Source organism: Centroberyx gerrardi, chromosome 5, assembly GCF_048128805.1.
Source record: "Centroberyx gerrardi isolate f3 chromosome 5, fCenGer3.hap1.cur.20231027, whole genome shotgun sequence".
Classification (NCBI taxonomy): Eukaryota; Metazoa; Chordata; class Actinopteri; order Beryciformes; family Berycidae; genus Centroberyx; species Centroberyx gerrardi.
This window is the reverse complement of record NC_136001.1, coordinates 22735546-22759886: the sequence shown is the minus strand read 5'-3', so window position 1 is coordinate 22759886 and position 24341 is coordinate 22735546. Positions and strand designations below refer to the sequence as shown.

Sequence of the window (24341 nt, the reverse complement as noted above, 5' to 3'; positions counted from 1 at the left end):
CTTAGCAACAACACACTGAGCTACGTCGAATAAGATACTCCTACCGCAGAGAAGACGGATTAAACACTGCCGCTTTATTGCACTGACTGCAGGTGAAGGTTTTCTTCCAAGGGGATGCCCTCGGCTGTTATGTCTGCGGTTAACATGGGGCATGATTGGCCCGAGTACAGCTAGCGAGCTAGCCTGTTTTGGCTAGCCATCCCTCAAGACAAGTGAAGCAGCCCCGAGCTGTCCCACAGGAGGACAAAATCTTGCGGGTTCATCCGGAGCCAAGCACAGCTAACGAGTGGTAGCATCGCTGTTTGCTACAAGCCAGCTAACCGGGAATAAGCACGGGGATGGTGCTCTGGATCGGCACTCTCCATCGACAGAGAAAGGCGAGGGGCACTCGGGTTAGACCACCAAGCTATAATTTTCGGACTCAAACTATTTTTAACAGAGGGAGCGGCGCCCAGGCGGACGAGTGTTTTTGTGGCTGTGCGAGCTAGCTAGCTAGCGTAGGGAAACGACCCCCACCGCCTGCTCAACTTTTTCAAATTGCAGCCAAGGCTAATGATAGCCAGGGCGAGTGTGAGAGCACACTGAACACACAACTGCATGGTTTTGGAAGAACAAGGGGGGATTACATAGTGATAAGTAGGTGGCAAGAAAAAAGTTAACTCCAAGGTAAAGATAAGAATCGAGTTAGTTAAATCGACAGTTCAACCTAATGGTCACTTGGACTGCATTTATTAACACTACTAGGGAAAAGTTATGCTAATAGCTAAGTAAGCTAGTAAACGCACGTTACAACCATTGTTTTTTCTACTTGTTTTACATTTTGTTGTTTTCTTGTTCTGGAGATTTTTTTTATATTTTCACTTCGGATGCTGGCATCAAATATAAATTGCAATCATGATGATAATAAGCAGAAAACCAGAGGGCCCAATAGCAACAGGTAACCACAACGAAGTCTTACTGTATTTTTACCCTTTGTTTGTTGTATTATAATGTTGTCCAAACATGTATGCTTTGCTTATGCATTTGCCACAGTTCTTTTTAACAAAATGAAGACGAGTTGTAGGTTACACAAATACTAGCTGCCAGTCTTGCCAGGGCATTGGTTTCGCCCTCAATGAACTCTGGCATTTACAGAAATATCTTGGGCCGGTGGTAGATCCCTCTTAAAAGCTCTTTGATTGACAAATTGTTATTTGGTGCTGACTTGAATGTCACGTCGTGTCATTCTCTGGACAGACGACTGACATGCAATGTCACAATGCCTCGGCCATTTTACAAGACGCGAGTTGTAAACATGTTTTCTTTTGCTTGCAACTTCGTATCAATCACAAGACTCCTCTATCTGTGCGTACTTTGGAAGAGACCCCGGAAAGCGCTGCCCAGGTTTCGACGACTCTCTGTAGTAAGCATTGTCTTATCAGTGCTGGATAAGCCCTCCTAACCCGTGCTGGCTTATTTTGTTTGATCAACTGAATTGTAATACCACAACCAAGGCATTGTCATCGTTGATAACAGCTTATCACAATCAATTTATTGGTACATTATGGTACTACACATTTATTTGGTACTGAATTCATTTTTAGGTTCTGTTTGTTTTGGGTTTATGTGTGTTGTATGTTAGGGGTAATAGCTGATCTTTTAAGTTATGCATATACTGCATACATGTAAGTACATTTTGTTCACTACCATACGCCTAACATCAAATTTGGCCAAAAAATTGGCAATCGCAGTAGCATCTGTCTGTAAGGAGACACTTTGTTCAGAATACTGGGAACAGGAGGACAGGAAACTGTCACTTTGCCTCCCCCACCACATGCATACACACACACACACACGTTTTTTGATATATGATCTGCTGTAAGTCTGTTTGCCTGAACTTTGTTTTCTACCCTCTGCTGTGTGTCCTTCATTGAGGATTTTCTCAGTGCGGAGAGGTGAAAGCCAGCTGAGTGCAGTAGGCTAGATGTTTAGTTGCGTATAGGTTTGGATTCTGTTTTGTTAATGTTCTTGGAAGGTTTGCTTGGGCAGTGGAGCCAGATACTGTGCAGAAAGTGCTGAGCCCCCAGTGAGTGATTAGGAGTTCGTAGAGGACTAATGGGGTCTGTGCTTGCCTAATAATGTGTATGGAGCCTTAATGCCTCTGTGTGCTGTGCAGGTCTAATGCGTCTGTATCCAGGCAGCAGGTCTAATCTGTCCAGGAGCCGGTCTGTTGACAGCCTAGCACTAGGGACAAGGGCTCTGACGCACCTGCAACACTGGTTACAACACTCTCTTGGGCTAGCCACAGCCAACACCAAACCTATCACTCTTTTGGGCTTTTGCTAACAAGCTAACCCAGCCCAAAATCCCTACACATGGCTTGTGCCAGCAGGTTACTCAACCCCATTACAAGCTATCAGAGAGATTAATACCGGCAGTTTATTTCTATTGATTTGCATAAGCAAGTAGCAGAAGCAACCAGTGTGTAAACTAAAATGATTGTTGAGATGAACAGCTGACTGATGGGGTTTGTCATTTGAGTAACTGGGTTCCTCCCACAGACCCAAATGCTTCTTTCACCCGTTCTGTATCATCTTGCATTAGGCCTATGTGTTTGGCTGCCTGCCACTGAGGTGAGCGCGTACAGCATTATTGAATGACAAGCACCCGCATCCTTCCATCCCAGCTCTATTTCTGAACACACCTGGTGTGTCCAGTACATGACTCGGCCTGAATGGACAGATGGGCAGACGGAAAGATGCTGTCGTCATAGAGGCATCTGTTACTCCCATTAGGCCAATAATACCACTTGCAACGCTAGCGCTCTGAGACCCTAAGCCCTGTCTAAGCCGGTCAGTTCTGAGCCCTGGCCTTGGGTACAATGTATTGGGTCTGTTAATACTGGCCTTTTGCAACAGCAAATTTGGGCTAGGTTGCTGTGGTAGTAGGAGCTCCACTCGCCCAATGGAGTTGGGCTAGCTTGCTGAGGTTAGCTCTGGGGAATTGTGTGGTCACATCAAATTATTTGTTTTGGTCTTTGGGGAGTTACTGGAATGGATAGGTTGATTGATGAAATAATCAATGGGGCTTTGACTGGTTTGAAGAACCGGGGTGATTGTCTGTTTCTGTGGAGGAGATTAGATTGCATTCCAGAGACTTGTCCTCTGAACCCCATCCTCACTGAGTGTCTGTGTTTATGTAGATTTGATGGTTCCACTGATTTTTATTTTTTTGGTTTTGTTTTCTTCCTTTAGCACGGCATGGCGATGGACTGTATGACTCGTACATGAGGACAGACCACATCCTGAAAGACGAAGCGGATACAAACAGTCCCTCTGGGCTGCCCCCGATGCCCAAACACACGGTAAGTGTATACACGCATACACACATACAGAGTCACTAAAGCCCTATTTCCTGTGCTGAAACACACTGTGTCCAGACATCCTGTTCCTAAGAGAGATACTCCCTACTCATGCCCTGTTTCTATTCATCTCGTTTGCGCCCCTCCTCCTTTCCTCAATCCAGCCTCCAGTGTTGCATGACAGGATAGGTGAGCTTATCTTCAACTTATGTATTACATATTCAGCCGTCATAGCAGTCAAGGGGAATAAGATGTGATGAGTAATATTGTCCCAGAGGATATGCAAGAATGTGTGTGTCGCAGCAGGTAATCCTCCATAAGTGTCTCTGATTGGCTGGTAACCAGAAGTGAAGTGGCCATTGTTTTCCTCCAGCCAAAGTGAATACATAAGGCAGAGAGTTGAGGTATAACCAGCCCTGGGAATGTTTGTAGTTCAGAAGTGCCACAAGCCATTGTGACCTGTAAGCCCACCCATAGTTATGAATATTTATGAGGATACCATTAGACCAATGAGACTCATTTGTAAGGTGGAGTTCACAGGCTTCAGTGGATTGACCCACATATATCGTTGTCATTTGCCTTGTTTTTTTGCTGATCAATAGATGCAGGGGTTGTAGATGCACATAAATATGCCACAAAGGATTAGCAGAATACCTTGCCGCATAGGTTGCCCCTCTGAATAGCCCCTTTGGCAGAAAATACACGTGACGTAGCACAGGATATTCTGGTCTGATAGATTGTAAAGATTTATTGGGCTTGAAAATCTGACCCACAAACAAAATCACCAATCAACAATTCTCCCCCTCCTCGCCTCGCCTACACAGAGCTTAGGCCTAGTTTTCTAGTCCTGTTCCTCCTTTGTATTTTCTCTCTTGCACTCCCTCCATCCCTCACAGAGGTAATATCCTCAATTGAATGTGACTGCCAGTAGCTCATCCCAGTCCCGTGTGTCTTTGTGTATACAGTACACATCCAGTTGTCTTGTGCTCTACACCATTTAAATAAAGTCGTTCCTGGTCCTTGTGCGAAAGAGAGGCAGACAACTGAAATTAGCAGCATGTAGTAGGGCTGCTCCATTATGGCAAAAACCATAACCACGATTATTATATACGGGGATTTGCAGACAGTAACTTGTCTTCGCTGCCCTACAGACATTAACGGTAGGTGGCTTTAACGTTATCTTGTGGTATTTAAGTAACGTTAGTGGAATTAGGTAATTTGACCGTGTTGCAGTTCTTCAGTGCAATTGAACACGCACCTTGGGTCTGTACAGAGTTTCCACACCAATGAATTTGTTTTACCTTTCCTGGCGACCAACAGCTCTCTTTCTGTCATCTTCTACCAAGGAAGGGTTAAAAATAAAACAGAGAAACGCGGCGGCTCTCTGTTACCGACCACAGTGTGTTTGGGCTTTGGCGGAGCGCACCGCTGCGAGGGAAGGGGGTGCGCTGGATTTACAACACAAGACAAAACGAAAGCAACATTGCTAAACGGAATGCGGCACAAAAATCGTTTTATCTCGATTTTCTTGTTTTCATGATCGTGGGAAGCCAAAATCGTAATCGAAAATAAAATTTGATTAATCGCCCAGCCCTAGCATGTAGTAGCATTCAGTTCTGGTTTTTCCTAAAATTTTAATCAGTGAGAGTGAGTGAGAGAGATGGAGAGAGATCAACACTACCAGCAACATCAATTCTGATAGTTGTGACCCAGAATTTATATCTTGATGACCAGGATTTGCTGAGGTGTGTGTGACAAAAGTCTGTGTGCATGCTACATGTGTTGAGGTGTGCTAGAGAGGTGTGTGTGTGTGAAGGAGAAAAGCATGCTTAGGTGTTTCTCTGACGGCAAAGAGATTAGCTCTTCTCCATCTGTTGCACTGTGTAGATTTGCACACAGAGGACTCTCCACCCTCAGTAGAGAAGATTCACACTCTCCTGCTTCTCTTCCCATTAATTGTCGCTTGTTTTATGTGTTATCCTGATCACACCCCAGCCCAGGCAATCAATAATCCATTACGGTTGGAACTCCACATGTTGAAAGCTTTTGATTTTTATGCCTGCATTTGTATATGTGTGTGTGGGTGAAGGGACTCAATCAATGTAGTCCACTGTGTTTGTAGTACAACATTCAGGGCAACAGCTGCATGTGACCCTGGGTCTGCAATGGGGCTTTTGTGATAAGTTAAGACTATATGGTTACATGTATGGAAACTCATCCTGCATGCCACCTCTATTTTAGGATCATGCTTGTAACACACACACACACACACACACACACACACACCAAGTCAGGTCCTCTGTCAGTGGAACATATCAACACCTACTTTAAGAGTATGTTTCCTTGTTGTGTTGTCTTTATCAGCTGACCTGGTTTCTGCCCCTAGATCGGCAGAGGCTCCACAGGACAGCCTAGCAATCTTCACGCTCAGCAATGGGGGAAAAAAGAAAACATTAGTGTCCAGATGTTCCCTCCCTCAGCTGGTTGAAACCACTCTACCACTAAAATAAGGAGTGTTTATGTGAACGAGAGAGAGAGTGAGAGAACGACGCTTTTAATATTTATGCCTCTGTTGCGTATCTGCACGAGAAGCTCAGGCGAAGTGTATGACAGTGTGTCTTATTAACAGCCACACTGCTTCAGGAGCTTGAGAGTATAATCTAACTTTAATGACTGTCATTTCCCTTCTGCTCCATAATCTTGTGGAAGGTTCTTTCCGCTGGTAAGAGAAAGAAGAGAGGGAGAGGTAGAGAGAGGGAGAGAGAGGGAGGGAGGAGGAATGAATTCCTGGGGTTGCTGAAACGAAGCTGTTTACTGGCAGCCCAGAGCCAGACTGTAGAGTTTTCCTCTAACACGTCTAGCCTGCTTTCTCGTCCTCCCAAGCAGAGGTGGCCTTATTCAAAGATCGCAGAAACACTAGCAGACTAGGCTTGACTAGACAACAGGGTTTCTACGCAAGTTTGGAAAAATGAATTTGATCATTTCCAGGTGTTAAAATTTGGGAATTGGACAAATATTGGACAAGTATGACGCAATGTAATTGTTTAGTTAGTTTAGTTTAGATACACATACAATCCCCATTACACAATTTAACATTTAATTGCAGTTGTAGACCCCACCGTCATTTCATATAACGTGATATTTGTTGTATTCATCAGAATGAACCCCAACCAAAATCTTTAAATCCTTTCAAGAAGATAAACGCTGGAATTTTTAGAAATGGAAAATGTATAGGAATCTTGAGACAAAGCTTGCCTATAACTGTACTTGATTTTAAACAGCTGGTTAACAAAATAGTAGCCAGACAGGGATGTGGGTCACAGCATGCATGTGTATTGGTTGGGGGTCAGAGTGTGTCTGTCTGTCTGTGTATGTGCGTGCATGTGTGTGTGTGTGCACGTGCATATGCACACAGGAGTTCGGCTGTGTTCACATTGCGGAGCGATGACCGCTAAAATGCCATTATTTCCTCTGGAAGGGCGCGGATTCCACACTCACCACCGGCTGCTAGGGAGATCGCAGATTTTTCCGCGATCACGCTCAGCGCTACATTGGTTGCCCGGCAACAAACTGAGCGCCACCCATTACCGCTCCGCTTAGTTTCTGCCACTTTTTTCAAAACTGTAGCGGATCGCGGATTTCAAGCAGAAACCGCTCCGCAATGTGAACACAGCCTTAGCCTCAGCCCCCAGGCTTTTCTCCCCAACAGGATCTAGATCCTGTTGTGCTGGTTCACCCACACCTAGCTGCATCTCTGCTAGTGGCTCACCAGCCCTCACTCAGAAGTTACAGCTGTTGATATTTGGGCTTGGATGTTGTGATACGAAAGCTTGAGCTAGATCTGCTAGCTAGCCACACACTCCATAAGTGATGTCTTAAGTGATGTCTCTGCTCCAGCCTGATCCAGATTCACTGCCATTGATCCATCTGTGGGTGTGTCGCAGTGCTATGTGAATAGATTTAGCCTGGGGGCCACCTTGATACAATTGTTTTCACAGTCAACCTCTTGAACATTTGCCATCAGCACTCCGCTTTGCTTGCAAAATGCGCTTGCCAGACTGGTTAGCGCTATACTATAGTTTTTGTATAATATTGACATGTTTGAAGGCATCAAGGAAATGTTTTGTACATGACTGTTTTGCCTCTCAGTTTAAGTCTTTTGCAGGCTACAAGTGGCCCCTATTCTGCACAATGTGCCACTAGTCTGTAGTCAGACCTAGTACCACTGGTCAAGCACACACAGACACACGCATATCCACACAGAGGTCCTCTCTTCGCTCTATTGAACACATTCACATAACACAATGGACTACATGTCTTCTACACAATGAACTGCAATAATTACACCCAATCATAGACTGTATAGAAGCTACAGGCCAGTGTTTACCAGTTGATTTTCTAATGCCTATCTCTTTCTGTCTACTGTCTGTCTCTGCCTTTCTTTCACAGGTGGTCAGTAACAAGGGCGTAATGAGGGATCAGGTGACTGTGCGAGGTGGTCAGCTGAAGGTGAAGTACCTGTATGAAGACTCCACTTACAATCGTAAGATCAACGCTGTTAGCACAGCAACCACTCAGAACAGCGGGACCACTGGTCAGGCGCCCGGTAGACCTGCCCCAGCCTCCAGCCTGTCCAAGGAGCGCAGTGTGGACAGGTGAGAAGTGCACGTGTATGAAGACACTACAAGAGCTTTTAAATTGCCTTTCAGATCACACTCAATGGCCCAGTCTGTAATTTAAGCATAAATGTAAAGGGTGGCCAGCTACATAAATGTTCTTTTTTTTCATTCTGAGACTGGTAGAAAAATCCCTTGCTAATGGCCCATGACAGTTAAATATTTATCATTAACAATGCTGGGAAAAATGGATTTCCATCTGCAGTACCTACCTCTCAACTGTGTATATAGGCGTAATTAAACTGCACAAAAACTCTAATAATCTAGAAAGATACGCTTCAGTTGTCCAGTTCATTTGTTCAGTACTTTTATCATTAATCCTGTTAAGATTGTTTCCAGGCTGGTTCTAATAATATGCTTGTTGGCCACAGCACGGGCTCCAGTAAGGGCTCCAGTGAATCGTCTGGCCCACAGGGAACTGGGACTGGAGGGAACGGTACAGGCAGTGGCAAGCTGTGTGGCCCCCTCACTCCTGAGCAGGCTCTGAGACAGTACCGTTCCCAACTGACCACCCTGGAGCAGACGGAAATCCACTCATACCCAGACATCTACTTCCTGGGACCCAACGCCAAGAAGAGGCCCGCCGTTGCTGGGGGCAACAACAACTGCGGCTACGATGACGAGCAGGGGGGCTACATCCACGTACCCCATGACCACCTGGCTTACCGCTACGAGTTCCTCAAGGTCAGTCACATAGTTATCTTGCTGTTCCTTGGTGTTTGCTGGCCAACATATTTACAGTCATGGGTCTGTGAAACCAGTGACCTTGGTTCTCTTGGTTTTAGCTAACCCAGTATCCTCCCTCTCTCTTTCTCTCCCTCTTCAGGTAATCGGTAAAGGTAGCTTCGGCCAGGTGGCCAAGGTATACGACCACAAACTGCAGCAGCATCTGGCCCTGAAGATGGTGCGCAACGAGAAACGCTTCCACAGGCAGGCGCAGGAGGAGATCCGCATCCTGGAGCACCTGCGCAAGCAGGATCGCAACGGCACCATGAACGTTGTGCACATGCTTGAGAACTTCACCTTCCGCAACCATATCTGTATGACCTTTGAGCTGCTGAGCATGAACCTGTACGAGCTGATCAAGCGGAACAAGTTCCAGGGCTTCAGCCTGCCGCTGGTCAGGAAGTTTGCCCACTCAATCCTGCAGTGTCTGGAGGCCCTGAGCAGACACAGAATCATCCACTGTGACCTGAAGCCAGAGAACATCCTGCTCAAACAGCAGGGACGCAGCGGCATCAAGGTAGGACATGCGACACATTCATGATGGTGTGTTATCCATGCAGAGGTTAGACTGTGGATTAGCCCTATTGTGTACAAGCTTTACAATAAGTCATGTACATCTGATGAGCATGCTCACTCAAACACTCACTGACTGTTGCTTTCTGCACCCTGTCTCTGCCAGGTGATAGACTTTGGCTCCAGCTGTTTTGAACACCAGCGGGTGTACACCTACATCCAGTCTCGTTTCTACCGTGCTCCAGAGGTGATCCTTGGCTCGCGCTACGGCCTGCCCATCGACATGTGGAGCTTCGGCTGCATACTGGCTGAGCTGCTGACAGGCTACCCCCTGTTCCCCGGGGAGGACGAGGGTGACCAGCTGGCCTGTGTCATGGAGCTGCTGGGCATGCCTCCACAGAAGGTTCTGGAACAGGCCAAACGGGCAAAGAACTTCATCAACTCCAAGGGCCACCCGCGCTACTGCGGAGCCAACACCCTGCCCACGGGGGCCACTGTGCTGACAGGGTCTCGCTCCCGCCGCGGCAAGATGAGAGGCCCTCCAGGTAGCAAGGAGTGGAGTGCTGCGCTCAAGGGCTGCGAGGACCCCACCTTTACTGACTTCATAAAGAAGTGTCTGGACTGGGACCCCTCGTCTCGCCTTACCCCCAGCCAAGCCCTCAGGCACCCCTGGCTGTACCGTCGGCTGCCCAAGCCCCTGCCTGGCGCCGAGAAGAGCCAGGGTGCCACGGTGAAGAGGCTCCCCGAGCACCACAGCACCTCGTTCCCCTCCATCCTGGCCAAGGGGGGGCCTGGCTTGGGCACCACAGCCACCAACAACAAACTGAGGAGCAACATGATGGGAGACTCAGGGGAGGCCATACCTCTCCGCACGGTCCTACCCAAACTTGTCTCCTAGAGAGAGAGAGAGAGACCCTCTATTCTCCTCTCTCCCTCCACTTCATCCCCTCTCCACTCCTCAGGAGGGGTAGGAGTATGGACATGAGTGGATCCTAGGTTTTAAAACTCGTTTGGTTGTTCTTTTATTTGTTTTATACTGAGCGGTGTCGACACCCCAGGTCCTGGTTTTTAATATTAGCTGAACTGAGAGAGAGACAATAAAAAAAACGCTCTACAAGTTTTTATACAGCAGTTTCCTTGAGCGGCTGTGTGATTTCTGTCTACAGCCATTGATACGGTTTGATTTAGACATTGCTTTTTAAAAACTCTTTGTGTGAGTGGATAGCTCTGTACATGAGCAAATGTTTTTACCTGTGTGTTTTCTCACGTGAGTGTTTGAGTTACACACACTCAAGCACACCTGCACTGTCACTTGCCTCTCTTTCATACACTCTCAACACTCATATTTCACCACCCTTCTCGGGCAGTGTTTATCTTTAAGAGTGAAACTTGAAAAGGGCTACAGAGATGACTCATGTATCAGGTAGCAAAGATCTGTTCACCCACCTTGATTTCATAGAGAACGAATCATGCTCTAGTTTTAGGCCCTGCACACACAAACATAATTATCACTCATACATACAACATACACGCCTTTACACAGATAATGAGGGATTGGCATTGTGTAGTGAATGATTAGGAAAATAATTTTTAGCAATAAATTAAGCCTGCACTCACTCATTTTTTCTATTTGCGCTCTTTTTCTACCTTTCCTGATCCCTGGTGCTTGCATGTCAGCTCAGTATGTGGCGTTGGTGTGTCTGTGTGCGTATTTTTGGTATGTGGTGCTACTGTGCGAGTCATAGAGAGGGTATGGGACGGCCTATTACAGCCCCCCTCCACCATTTGAGTGAGAAGAGTGGGGGAAGGGACAGTAACTCCACTCTAACTCTGTCACAAAGGTGTCACCCTCACTCTCTGTACTTCACAAAGTGGTTTGCGTGAGACTGCTGTGTGAGGTTGGCTCACACATAAACTCATATAGATCTGCAAGTCGTTACACACACACCTGTGGGATGATCGCAAGGAAAGTTGGCGCTGGAAAGTGAGGGGTAAAGTGTGAACGCATGCCACCCTTTCATTGCCCGTTATTGGCTGCTATGATGTTGGCAATGGTTGCATTAAAGCTACTGGAGGAAAAGTGCAAGGCTAGAAAGATCATGAGATAATATGAAGGGCAGTATGAGTCATATATGAGCCAGGATTTGGAGGTGGGTGGGGTGTAAAGGAGTTGGTAGGACAGGCCAGTGACAGGTGGAGCATGAGGTTTTTATGGTACTGAAGAAAGAGGTGTTTCTCAGGGAGACATACTTGATACATCCCCTACCCTTATATTAGCTCTCTTCTACTTGCAGTCCTCTGTCCTGACTGCGGATGAACATGCATGCAGTTCTGCCCACTGAGAGCGAGAGAATGCAAAAGGGGGTCTGCATGCTCCACAATGTGACCTAGATTCTCTCTCCTCCCCCACCCGTTCTCTCTCTCGTTTCCTCACTCTGTCTCATGTAGGGCAGGGAATCTCTTAAACTCACATCGTGAATTATGGTGCTGTCCAAACGCACACACAGACACACACACACACACACAGACACACACTAACACACTAGGTGCATGTTGTATGGACCACACCACTCAAAGAGTTCAGGGTAAAACCTCAAGCCACCCTTCTGTTCTTTCTCTCGTCCCTCTCGTTCTCCACGGGAAACTGTCAGGGATTTCTACTCTGTCTCCGTTTTTTTTTTTTTTTTTTTTTTTTTTATAGAAGTGGTTTCTATTGCTATTCGCTCGAGAAGATCAGAGGATGTAAATGCAGAAGCTGAAAAAGAGAAAGTTGTATGCTGTCATGTTGTACTAGTGGTGTGAGTTAGTAGGAGGGTGTTTGGTGTTCCAGCATGAGATCACAACCTGTTATACAGACTGAGTGACTATGAGAAGAGAAACTGTACAGTAACCAAATGAACTTGTGATAGTTTCTTTTTCTAAAGAAAATAAAAATGATTATTAATTGAAATGTTCTGTCCCGGAGTGATTTCTGGTTTGCTACACACATTGACCAAAGTGTTTAAACGGGTAAGAATGCATCAGAAAAACATAAGTCTATTTCTTCCATGTGAGGCATGGCATAGAGCAAGGATTCCCAAACTTTTTCATGTCAAGAACCCACAAATCCAGCCAGCCAGACGATAAGATTTTGTTCCGTGGACGCTCTATCAGAGAAGACTTGTTGGATGTTATTTAGTACAGAACTTGATAACTGCCTATACTGTAAGTGGGGAGATGGTGAGAGACAATGGAGAAATTTAAAACTTTGGTTCAGAGTAATCATTCTTCCACATTCTCACCAAACTTCTATTGAATTGAATCAAATTGCACTTTCTCTTATTTTTCCGAGACCCCTACTGTGGCAGCACCCGGACCTCTGTTTGGGAACCAGTGGTATAGACACAAGAACCAAGTTATTTTGTTTTTGTTTGACCCCCAACATCTAAGGCCCGCTTTGTACTTTGTGTTTGCTAAAACCACACCATAAACATTTTACAACATGGACTAAGGTTTTTTAAAAAAAATGCCATTTTGTGTGTCATTGCATAGACTAGGTATTATTTTTCTACTGGTGCACTATGTAATGATCTGTGTGTGTCTGTGTATGTGTTTAAAATGTAATCAAATCAGTCCAGATCAGTCAGAGCATGTGGGTTTGGTTAGCCAATTTGATCTTGTTTTCACCAAGGCTATTTTAGCTCCTATTTGTCAAAGTACTTCTACACTTCCCCACCTCCTCTTCTCACCATAGGCTTCTGCTCCCCCCATCTCCCCCATCTAACCCCACCTCTTCTCTCTCCCAGCTGTACGGTGGAGCAGCAGATGCGTAGCTGTGGGTACACTACCAGAAATACTCCTGTGAAGACGAGAGTGGGAGAAGAAGATGATGATGCCAACGGCGATAATGACGATGGACGGATCATCTCCTGTGACACTGATGATTCATGGATGTTTACACTTGAAGGCTGATGCCCGGAGGGGAGAAATACCCAGGCACGCACATAACAGAGAGGAGGAACCGGTTGGGCGAGATCATTCAGCAGACGAGATGAGAGAGGCTGCTGAGTTTGTGAAGTGGGTGGTTGGGTATGTGTACGAGAGATTCGCTCAGGTATCACCGACTCACCTGATTTACACAGAAAGAAAAACACCTGGTGGTTAAATAACTTGGATATCAGCCATGTGCTGGGCGGGGCTCAGTTTTTCCATCAACATGTCAACATGCCTTCATTATTGTGATCATTCAAATTACTATGAGATCAGTTTGAACAAGGAGACAGTCAACTTAAGTGGGGAGACGAGATGTGAACCTATTCTGGTGAGCTTCATGGGACTGGAGCGTTGAAGCACTCTGCTTGGTTTAGGTATTTTGACTTTACGTTCCTCTTTTAATCTCTCTCTCTCTCTCTCTCTCTCTCTCTCTCTCTCTCTCTCTATTAATGTAAAAGCAGATTAGATCAATCCCATTAGAAACCAACCCAGTCACCTTCTGACCATATGGACTGACGCTCCCACCTCCCCCATTGGCACACTGACTTCTCTTCCCTAAACCAAACCTCACCCACACACGATATGTCTTATCCTCTCCTCTCCTCTGTCCTCCTCTCCTGTCCTCTCCTCTCTTCTCCTCTCCCTTCCTCTCCTCTCCTCTCCTGTCTTCTCCTCTCTCCTGTCCTCTCCTCTCCTCCCTTCTCCTCTCCCCTCCCCGTGTCTCTTCTCTCCTTTACGTGAGAAGGTTTAGAAGAGTCTAAGCCTGCAGACCATATGGAGCCACAGCAGGATTTCAAGCTGTGGGGGCAGGTTGGTGACAGCCCTCTGATCAGTGCTCACTATGTGGGTTGAGACATCTTGATCTGTAAGGTGCTGCATGATTGGCTCAAAGGGTAAACATCTCTCTCTCTTTCTCTCTCCAGAGTCTCTCTTGCCTTTTGATGATGATGTCATGTGATGTGATACCTGTGATTAGTTGTGATTAGTCAGATACCTGGAGCCAGCTGCTGATGACTCATTGTGTTTGTGGTGAATCATGGACCATCATGTTAGATAAGAAAAAGCCTGTTTTCAGTTAGCTGATTCTATGTCCTACCAAGTTTATCTAATTCATTGGTTCTCAATTTTGCTATTTAGTCTTTTAGCAGACTGAAAACAAAACAAGGGCCAAATCTTACACTTTAAGAAAATAAATCTAAAAGACTGTTACACTCATATTGTTTTAAAGGAACAATCAGTAATATGGACTCTTAAGTAACATCTAACGGCAGCCAAAGGAACTACAACAACATCGGCAAACATGTCCTTGTCCACAAGTCTCAGCCAAAGCCGCCAGCTCAGCCCCAACCTCTCGCCCTTCCATGAGCTATGGTGGCCTGAAATTGACATTAAGTATGAAGTGACGTTTTCAGACACCACCTAGCCAAGTAGCCTTACAGTTGAGAACTGCCAAGTTACTGTCTAGATATCCCATTGCAAACTTATGTTTAGAATATCCCACAGAGTTACTTAACTATTATACAGCAAGTCAAGTAAAAGATGCAATCAGTAGCTAGCGATGCTGTCAGCTAACCCAGAGGTTAGCAGGTCAAGCTGTAGCTAACACTAACCAACTTTACCCAATACCCTTTAGCCTACAGTGACCAGATGTCCCGGTTTGTCCGGGATTGTCCCAGTTTCAAGATGGGTGTCCCGAGTCCCGACAAATACCCGTAAAACACTAAAATGTCCCGGTTTTCAACATTCACTACCAAATTGTCCCGGTTTTCACCACAATTAAAATAATAATAATAGTATTATACTTGTTTTCAGCGCTTACATAGACGTTTATCATGTTGTGTCCCGCTCATTATTACCTAACCCAATCAAAAAACATAAACAATGCACCACATGTCTGAATGTTTTGGTGGATTTTTGGAGACAAAACGTCATTTTTCGCTTGCTGAGGCGCTGTCCATGGTGTTGAAAGGTGCAGTCACTAGGTGTGCTAAGCGCTGAAATAATTGTCCCCCATCCTGATGAAAACGCCTATGGTGCGTGCATAAGCGCATACATGTGCGCGTGCATGAACGTGCGGTACACTTAAGGGTCCCGGTTTGGGGGTTTGAAAATGTGGTCACCCTACTTTAGCCGCTTACTAGCAACAGAAAGAAGAAAGCCTGAAATCTCAGGAGCCATTGAGGAAACAGTAGAGTGACTGGAATTGATCAATAACACTTACAAACCCCCATTTTGTGCAACAAGCCAGTAAAATATTACTGATTGTCCCTTTAAATGTTTGAAAAATCTTTTTTGAGTTTTTAAATGAAGTGTCCGACTTGAAGGCGAGGATCCTTGCCAAAAAATCTCACAAAATGTAAAAATTTGCACTCAAAACTATGAGCGCTAACTTCACTCAAGCTGCATCCAGGAACAAAACACTTTGATTGATATCTCTTAGCGAGCTTGAAGTGCTGCGATGAGGGCTTGTTTGCAAAGCAGTGTGTATACAATGTTCCGTTTGTTCACCTTTCACACATATTTGCATTTTTTTGATATTCTCTATGGTGATGTCACAGCGAGAGTCGTGATACACCAGAGGAACTCGTGTCTTCTAGTCTGGAGCTTCAACCAGAACAATGACTCACTGCTCCGACGCAGGTTCCTCTCTACTTCACTCCTCCATTTATACAAGCCTTTTTTTTCTCTGATGCTGGAAAGTTTCTCATGTGGGGACAACACACACACACACACAGATATAAACACACACGGCCCTGGGTCACGGAGTACACAGACACACACCAGAGCTATGTGTGTCGTCTGGCGATGGTCCACCGGGACAGCTGACTGAGGTATGAACCAGGCAATGGAGGCAGCAGCAGAATGTCACATTAGTCCCCTTCCTGCATTCACACACACACAAACACACACACACACACAGAGTGAGACAACACATGCCCCCACATGCACAAAGGCAGACTACGGCCCACTGTTTCTTACTCATGCACACAATGACACACACTCACAGCTGAGCTCACACCAGTCACACACACAAATGCACAGCTGAGCACATGTCTATACAGGCTGAACAGATGCAGATCGTTGGGAGAGGTGGGGTTGTGCTCCAGGAACATTTGCCCACCCAACCCACCAATCTGCATTCCACACAGGCTGCAGAGTAGAGCAGCTTTGCACGTGTGCATGCATATGACAGCGAGATTTTTTTTTTTTTTTTGTCACCTTTTAGTTTTTGTGAGCTTTTCCTTTACTTGGCATGTTCTAACCTTAGCTGCTTGTCTGTCCCCGCTGCCACTGTATTTGCTGCCTGTATCCACGGTTCCCATATCGTGGTATTCTGTTTCCTTGTCTTGTTTACATGGCCTGACTGGGTCACAGTTGGGACTGGAATAGAGGATGACTCACTCACCCCCCCGTCTGCGGAGATGAATCTGACTGTCTGAGAAACTGTCTGTTTCTCTGTATATACGTGTGTATGTGTTTTTATGTTTGTGTCGGGCCTGTTCTCTTATAGCCTCAAGGTAGTAGATCTGCATAGCAACACTCCGGGAAGAAAGATTCACGGAGCTCCTAGGGCACATCAAAGCAATCATTTCGCAATATCTGTGTTAACCCACCCACTCAAACGCTCTGCTGACAGTTTTTGCCGTGTTCGGTTCTTCCTTGCCTGTATACATGGAGAGGCACAAACGGAGAGATGAATACATTCATTATAAAACGGGTAGTTCAGAGTGTTCCTCGTGATTGACCAAGATATTCTTTCACAATAACCCATGGCTAGTATCATTACATTTTTTCACCTGTCCTGATATCAATATACTGTAGTTTGCACGTCTTTCTTTCCTGCTCGAGCTATAAGCTGAAGCACAAACACTGAGGTAAAAACATGGAAATGTGCAATAGCTTTATAGTTTTATAGCTGGAATTCTCATAAATAACTTAACATCTGCTACCACTTTACCTCTCTCTCTCTCTCTCTCTCTCTCTCTCTCTCTCTCCCCTACTACGTCATACTCTCTATTCCTCCTTATTTATTCCATCCATTGCAGTATAAGGTAGGACTAGGGAGTCAGAAGCACTACCTAGCGCTGGGTGTGTGTCTTCGCTGTATTTCTATGTGCCAATACCCATGTACCTCTGTGAGAGAATGGAAGCTGGAGACAGAGTCGCCGTGTGTCCTTATATGTACACCGTCACCACTGGAAGCCATAAACGGCTCCTCCACCCTGCAGCGGCAAACTACCATCCACACAAGACTGCATAAAACACAGTTTACTGTATGGTGTTACCCCACCCCCTCTCCCTGTTTGCCTGTCATCCAGCCCCCTGTCTGTCTCCCTCCCTCTCTTTTTCACATATACACACTCACACACTGCCATGGTTTTGTTCTGATGCTGTGAGTGGGACGACCAGACCGTCCACCTTTAATCTGTCAGTCTGATGCTACAGCGGCTGTAGGATGCTGCTGGGAGTGAGTTGTCCTAGATGTGTGACTGCACTAAACACAGACTGGGACTTGTAGGGTGTCCGTGGGGAAGCTGTATGGGCTGGTCTGTGTCTGGGGGGAGGTGGACTGCTATTGTCTGGGAAGGCACCTCCACTCTGGAGGCTGTTGTCAGGACCTTCTGTTGCTGGGTAAACAGGATATTTCTGGTTGGTGTCGGGTTTCATGGGGAGACAGGACAACCTCTAGCAGGGGATTTTTGGAGGTTGGGAGACAGTCATCCATGGGTGTGAACCTTGGCCCCGGTTGCTCGTCTGACAGTGCCTCTGATCATCTGATCACCTTTGTTTTATTTCTCTCTCTCTCTTGGTCTCAGGTCACTACACTTCAGTTCAGTTCACTTTAGCTCACTTCGGTTCAGGGCAGTGCGGGCCTTTGTAAAGGAAAAACCCAAAGTGAAAAGTTGTAAATGGTTGGTACTAGCCTGTTCCTCCAAGGTTGTGGTTGTGTGTGTGTGTGTGTGTGTGTGCATGTGTGTGTGTGTGTGTGTGTGTGTGTATGTGCATGGCCCAAGCACGTGCACTCCTGCCTGTGTTTGCATCAGTGGATGCATAGAGTAAACACACACCCAACGACAGTTTCTGTCACATGCTCCATCTTGTTTATACTCTGGCTGAAACTGCTCTCCAAGTATGAAACTCAATATACGCTACTGCTATTAAACAACAACGCATTCTGTGAAATCGCCTTTTTGTGCTGTAGTCAGGCCGTCTGTACTTTTTGTCCTCTCATAACAGCCAGTTATCCAAAGCAGTGGCTACTTGGTAAGTCAATTCAATGATAGTATTCAATTATAGTAAATCTAGTTTGAAGATAACACACTGCCGTACTTTGTCATTAGGAATAAAAGCTCCATTCAAATGTTTCCTGAACCACATTACATGGCAATGTTCACTGGCATAAGATAGCATCAGGAGTGTATGGGGTAGAAAATAGAGTTCTGTGTATATGTCTGTCTGTGTGTGTGTGTGTGTGTGTGTGTGTGTGTGTGTGTGTGTGTGTGTGTGTGTGTGTGTGTGTGTGTGTGTGTGTGTGTGTGTGTGTGTGTGTTGGGGGTTGTCAAATCGTCAATACATCCTTTGCCTGAGAGAGCTGTGCACTCCCTCCAAATCAGCCCCATTTGCCTCGTCCCCTCCTCCGTCCTCTTTCTCTCATCCATCCCTCTCTCTCCTTTGTAGCAGCTGCTGGGTGAGTTGTTGTGCTAAGAGCTTTTTCCACGGCAGAGCGAGACGGGAACAGATTGAAGAGGCTGTATTCGTCTGCTTCTGACAGGAACCAAGCTGACCTATCGAGGAGAGGGGAGGAGAGGAGAGGAGAGGAGAGGAGAGGAGAGGAGAGGAGAGGAGAGTTTGCCATTGTATATTCAATTGTGGCCAAGATGCTCACCACATTTTGCATAGAGGGCTACCAACACTCTCTATCAGTCTCTCTCTCTTTCTCTGTTTCTCTCTGACATGCGCACCTACATGTACACTGAGAAAGAGGGAGGAAATGCTTGAACACAGCCCATCAGCTGGGAATGAATAATTCAGCCATTCTGCACTGCGTTAATGTTTATGTTTCGCTGGTGGCTTAACACAGAAAGTCTGCTCTATATTAAGACCTGAAGAGTGGTGTTGAGGAGAGGCAAGCTGCCTGCTTTGTAAAACATGACAGAGCTGCTGAGAGTCTTACAAGATGTTTTGGAAGTGTTAAGTGAATAAAAGACACATTTGGGGTGCAAAATAACTTTTTCTTGTTCTCTTTTTTACTTTCCGGCCACCAGTGTTAACACACATTGTTGTTTGTCCCACAGATTCCTGTACGCCTGTGTACACTGTCACTTCTGAGAAATACCGTGAGGGTGAAACTTAGCTGGCTGATGGTGGTTGGTGCACAGGGTCAAGGACAGAGTCGAGACTTGGCTCAGACACACACACACACACACACACCCAACAAAAACTTGTGGGGCCTCACTGATTGAACAGTGGTAACCAATGTCGATCCTATATGTGTTCTGAGTGCAAGAAGTCCTGAGTTCAAGGGTTCAGGGCTTAATGTTTCTAATCCTGTCAGCTGGTGAAATGTACACTGGAAACGTGAGGCAGGCAGTGGCTGGGATGGAATATTATGTATATATGGGCAGTATACACTTAGGGTCCATAATGGAGTCTATTTATGTCTCTTCAGTGAAAATGGCATGGGTTCATTTCTTGTAGATAAGCAGGTCTGTGTGTGTGTGTGTGTGTGTGTGCGCGCCACTGTACTTACATATTGGGAGCAGGGCAGCTAGTGGGCATGAGGGGTGAAGGGACATGGTAGTGCCTGAGGGTATGGTGTGTGTGTGTGTGTGTGTGTGTGTGTGTATGGGGGGGTATATGTTTGAGGAGTGGGCTCCAGGAATGGAAATACACACCAGCGGGGGCATGCTGGTCTGTGGGTCATACAACCGTACAAGGGCATAGTGGAGGCAGACGATGATCATACCAGGCCTGCACGCGCACTCACATCTACATGTGTGTGTGTGTGTGTGTGTGTGTGTATGTGTGTGTGAGTGTGTGCATCTGCGGTGGCGCTGGTGGTGGTGAGGGGGAGGGGGAGGGGCAGTAATGCCAGCTGGACAGCTTAAAAATAGTCCAGAGTGGAGGATTGCAACTGCACGGGATTCTAGGAGCACATGACCGCTAGTCCAATAGTAATTCACATCTCATTTCTCTCGGCTTTGTGACGACTGATGAGACTAGAGTGGACGGTGATGAGGCCAAGTTGTCTCAGAGGACCCTATCGGAGCGCTGTCTGTCTATAATGTGGGACAGGGGTTTAAGTCGGGAGGGAGAGCTGAGCTGGATGCAGGTCTGGGGCGAGGGCAGTATGTCAGGTACAAGCTGGATAGGTGTCACAGGGCCAGTAGGCTGCGGAGTCCAGAGGGGTCAGAGTCGGCGGTGGAGCCGGGCGGCCACGCTGCAGCCGTGCAGGGGCAGTGGGGCAGTAGTGTGTGTGGGGAGGTGAAACGTGACAGGGATCAGACTGGCAGGATTAAAGAGCACTGGACTGACCTCCTGTAATGTACAGAGGAGAGGGAGGGATGGAGAGCTGAGGAGAGTCAGCATGAACAGCTGCTCATTAGTGGTGGCCCAGCACAGTATAATACCTCCCTGTGTACACACACACACACACACACACATACACACACACACACACACAATCACATACATACACGTGCGCACAAACACATGCATGCATGCACATACAAAAAAAATGCAAGAGCACACATACACACACACAAACATAAACTATGTGAGTGATTTAAATTGGAAGGTAATCTTGTACACAAAGTGGCTCTTTCACCTCACATAATCTGAGTTTGGATTAAGATGGATTACTGGATTAGGAGGTCCTCCGCAGAGAGGAAGAGAGAGCGAGAGAGGGAGAGAGAGAGAGAGAGAGAATAACTCCAAGGAAGGATAGGTGGAATTTAAAGATTGGCAGAAGGAAAGCAGGAGGAAAGCAGGAGAAATGAAGAGAGGGACAGAGAGGAGAATAGGGAGCCATGAGAAGTTGACATAGATAGTGAAGTACCAGCATTCTACCTGGACTTGACTAGCGAGTGGAGGAGTGGAACAGGTGTGTTGTCATGGAGACATCACCGCGCTGACAGGCAGACAGAGGAAGCCAATTGGATTGCATTACCAAACATAAACATTCACTGTGATCTTTGTCAATCCGTCAAGGACACACAGAGCTGCATCCATTATATGTACACGCTCATTTTAGTCTCTTTTTACAGACTGGCCTTCATTTCCACTCTGTCACTCATCAAACATAGAACACATGCACACACACATACACACACACAACCATATTACGATGCCAGAGCCACTGTGCATGTATGTACTGTACATAGACATGGAAGACATTATTTTCAGTAGAGCTCAGGCCTCATATTCTCTGTGTGAGTCTGTGTGCCTGTTGTACAGCAACTGACACATCTTAGTGTATGTATGAGTGAGTGTGTGTGTGTCTCCAGGACTAGGTCAGTGGCCTGGAGTGAATCATGGAGAGAGAAAGCAGTGTGACATTGTTGTGTCTGTGAGGAAGCAGGTCCTGTGCCAAAGCACCACTAACTCCATTCAGGACCAGAGACTCTCTCTGTGTGGGACAACTGGAGCATCCTGCAGCCTGTGTCACTGGGTCAGCAGAATCCGACCTGGGTGTACGTGCATGTATGTGTGAGTGTGTGTGTGTGTGCGTGTGTGCAAATGAGAGAAACAAGAGAGTGCTGTAAGTATGCGAGTGAAAGAGAGAAGTGTGTGTGTGTGTGTGTGAGTGTGTGTGTGTGAGTGTGTTTGTTTGTTGGGGGGGGGGGGGTGAAATTGAAATTAGGGCATTCCTTCCAGCTGAGTAGGGCAGAAGAGGAACTGGCGACAGAAGTAGGCTAAATAACCGTCCCATCATCAAACAACCCCTTGTTTAATGGAGGCCAAGAGAGGGGAACAGGAATGCCCATGTGACTAAAACGTGAGAGCAACTGCTCTCAACTCTGATATACACACACACACACACACACACACACACAAGCAATCAACTTGTTGTCCCACTAACCTCGCTAATAGGGTTCCACCACAAGATGACCATTATTGGAGATACTGGGAGGCAAAGAAAGAAAGAAAGAAAGAAACAAACAAACAAACAGAGAGAAAGAAAGAAGTCAGAGAAAGAGGGACAGCGTTAATCACTCAAACTAATGTTTTTGTTTCTGTTTTCAAAGTCTTCTGTTTCTTTTTACATTGCTCCCCTGTGTCCCTCTCTCTCTCTCTCTCTCGCTCTCCCCATTCTCTCCCTTTCTCCTCAGCTCCACAGGCCCGGGGCCGGTGTGAAAAGGCCAGCACACGCGACCACCGCAGGCCCTCACCCCTCTGCAGGGACCTGTGTGGCCCCGGCTCTGTTCGCAGATGAAAGGGAGATTCCAGTGGCGGTCACATGCTCCCAGCAGGGCTATAGAGCAGGCCAGCCATTTCATGGATGACAAACCCTACATGGTTTCCTTTGTGTGGATGCATGTGCAGATTTCTATGGCACATTGTGCACTTCTACTGTTATAGGCAACCTGCGCTTTATGTACGCATTTTCACATTGGGTTTCACATGTGTTTGTGTGTGCGTGTGTGAGAGAGAGAGAGAGAGAGAGAGAGAGAAAGAGAGTAATTTATGTTTGTACTTAAGCCACTAGAGTCCTCAATGCTTTTTAGTAGAATGCACATGAAGCCTAAAAGCATTACATCTGAATAATGTGAATGAACCACCATTGCTCTCATAATTAAATATATATGAGCTGCATAAATAAAGGATGAATTCAACATACTCCCACAACACACACACACACACACACACACACACACACACACACACACACACAGACCACCATCCTCTCCATAGTGAAATTCCACCTCCAGAGGCGTGTGTTGCGGAGCTCAGATTGGAGGTGACTTAGCGCACTCGGTATCACTCTATCACAAGGCCGGATTGCCCGGATTTTACGATCTTGTGTATGTGTGTGTGAAAATGAGCAAGAGAGGGAGCGAGCGAGAGAACGGAAGATGGAGACAGAGGGAGCATATTCAGCCACTGTCCTTTAGAGCTGTAGTCTCTGAGGAACCGTACACGCGAAGAAGGAAATTGCCTCTCCCGTCCTCAGAGAGCTTTATCTGCCTCAGCTGAGGTGAAGCAGGACAGGAGCAAACCACAGCACAAATAGACCAGCAAGTACGCAGGCAGACAGACAGACAAAGTCTAGTTTCTGCAGTCTCTTTTAAGGCTGTGTTAAGAAAGGCCATGTAAACAAACACATTTTAGTGGTTGAAGGAGGCAGATAAAGCAGGGCAGAATGAGATCATATGTAAATAAGGGTTCTTGGGACTCTACATGGCAATTAGGGAGAGACACAGACAAAGAGGAATGAGCAAGAGAGAGTGAGAGATTATCGCAGGGGATGATAGTGGTGTGTGTGTGTGTGTGTGTGTGTGTCGGAGTACGTGCATCAGCGGGGTGAGCAGGTTCAACAGGTCCCATGTTGGGCGGGAGGCTTGTGAGTGTTCAGGTGCTAGAATCCTATATCAGAGCCAGTGCTGACCATGGTTCTATATCAAGACCCGGCTAGAGTTTCAGCCCCAGGCGGCGATGGAGGATTATTCTGAGAGAGACGGGTTCTGGCCAGCCCGAAATAACCGATCCAAACCGGCCCTGACTTTCTCACACTAATGGAGAACAGAGAGAGGGAAGATGGACAGGAGAGAGGGAGATGCACCTCCTGCCCCTGAGATTTCCTTCCTGTCAGGAAGTTAAAAGAAGTGCACTGAAACAGGAGAGGGTGCCGGGGGAGCGTTCCGGGAAGCGAGGGATAAGGAGGAGGAGTGGAAAAAAGAAAATGTCAGCATGCCGGATTCTACGGCTGGGTGCGCAGGCCGCACATTCCTGATCCTACATACATCCTTCCACATCGAGACAAACATTGGGACCTTGGCGAGTAGCCCATCGCTTATGGACGGGAACCCTGACGTATAGGTGGGGTGACAGGACTGTGCTGGTTTCCCTGCTACAGAAACACAGAGGATAATGGTTGTCAGAGCCACACAGAG

General features: G+C 46.6%; 1 protein-coding gene across 1 annotated transcript; it reads left to right on the top strand.

The window, feature by feature from the left end:
- On the top strand, nt 1-12205 carry dyrk3 (dual specificity tyrosine phosphorylation regulated kinase 3). Its single transcript, XM_071910777.2, has 6 exons — nt 1-937; nt 3234-3343; nt 7790-7995; nt 8388-8700; nt 8843-9259; nt 9422-12205. The coding sequence occupies exons 1-6, from the start codon at nt 895-897 to the stop codon at nt 10151-10153; spliced, it is 1821 nt and encodes a 606-aa protein (XP_071766878.1). The 5' UTR covers nt 1-894; the 3' UTR covers nt 10154-12205.
- Nucleotides 12206-24341: the final 12136 nt, after the last annotated feature.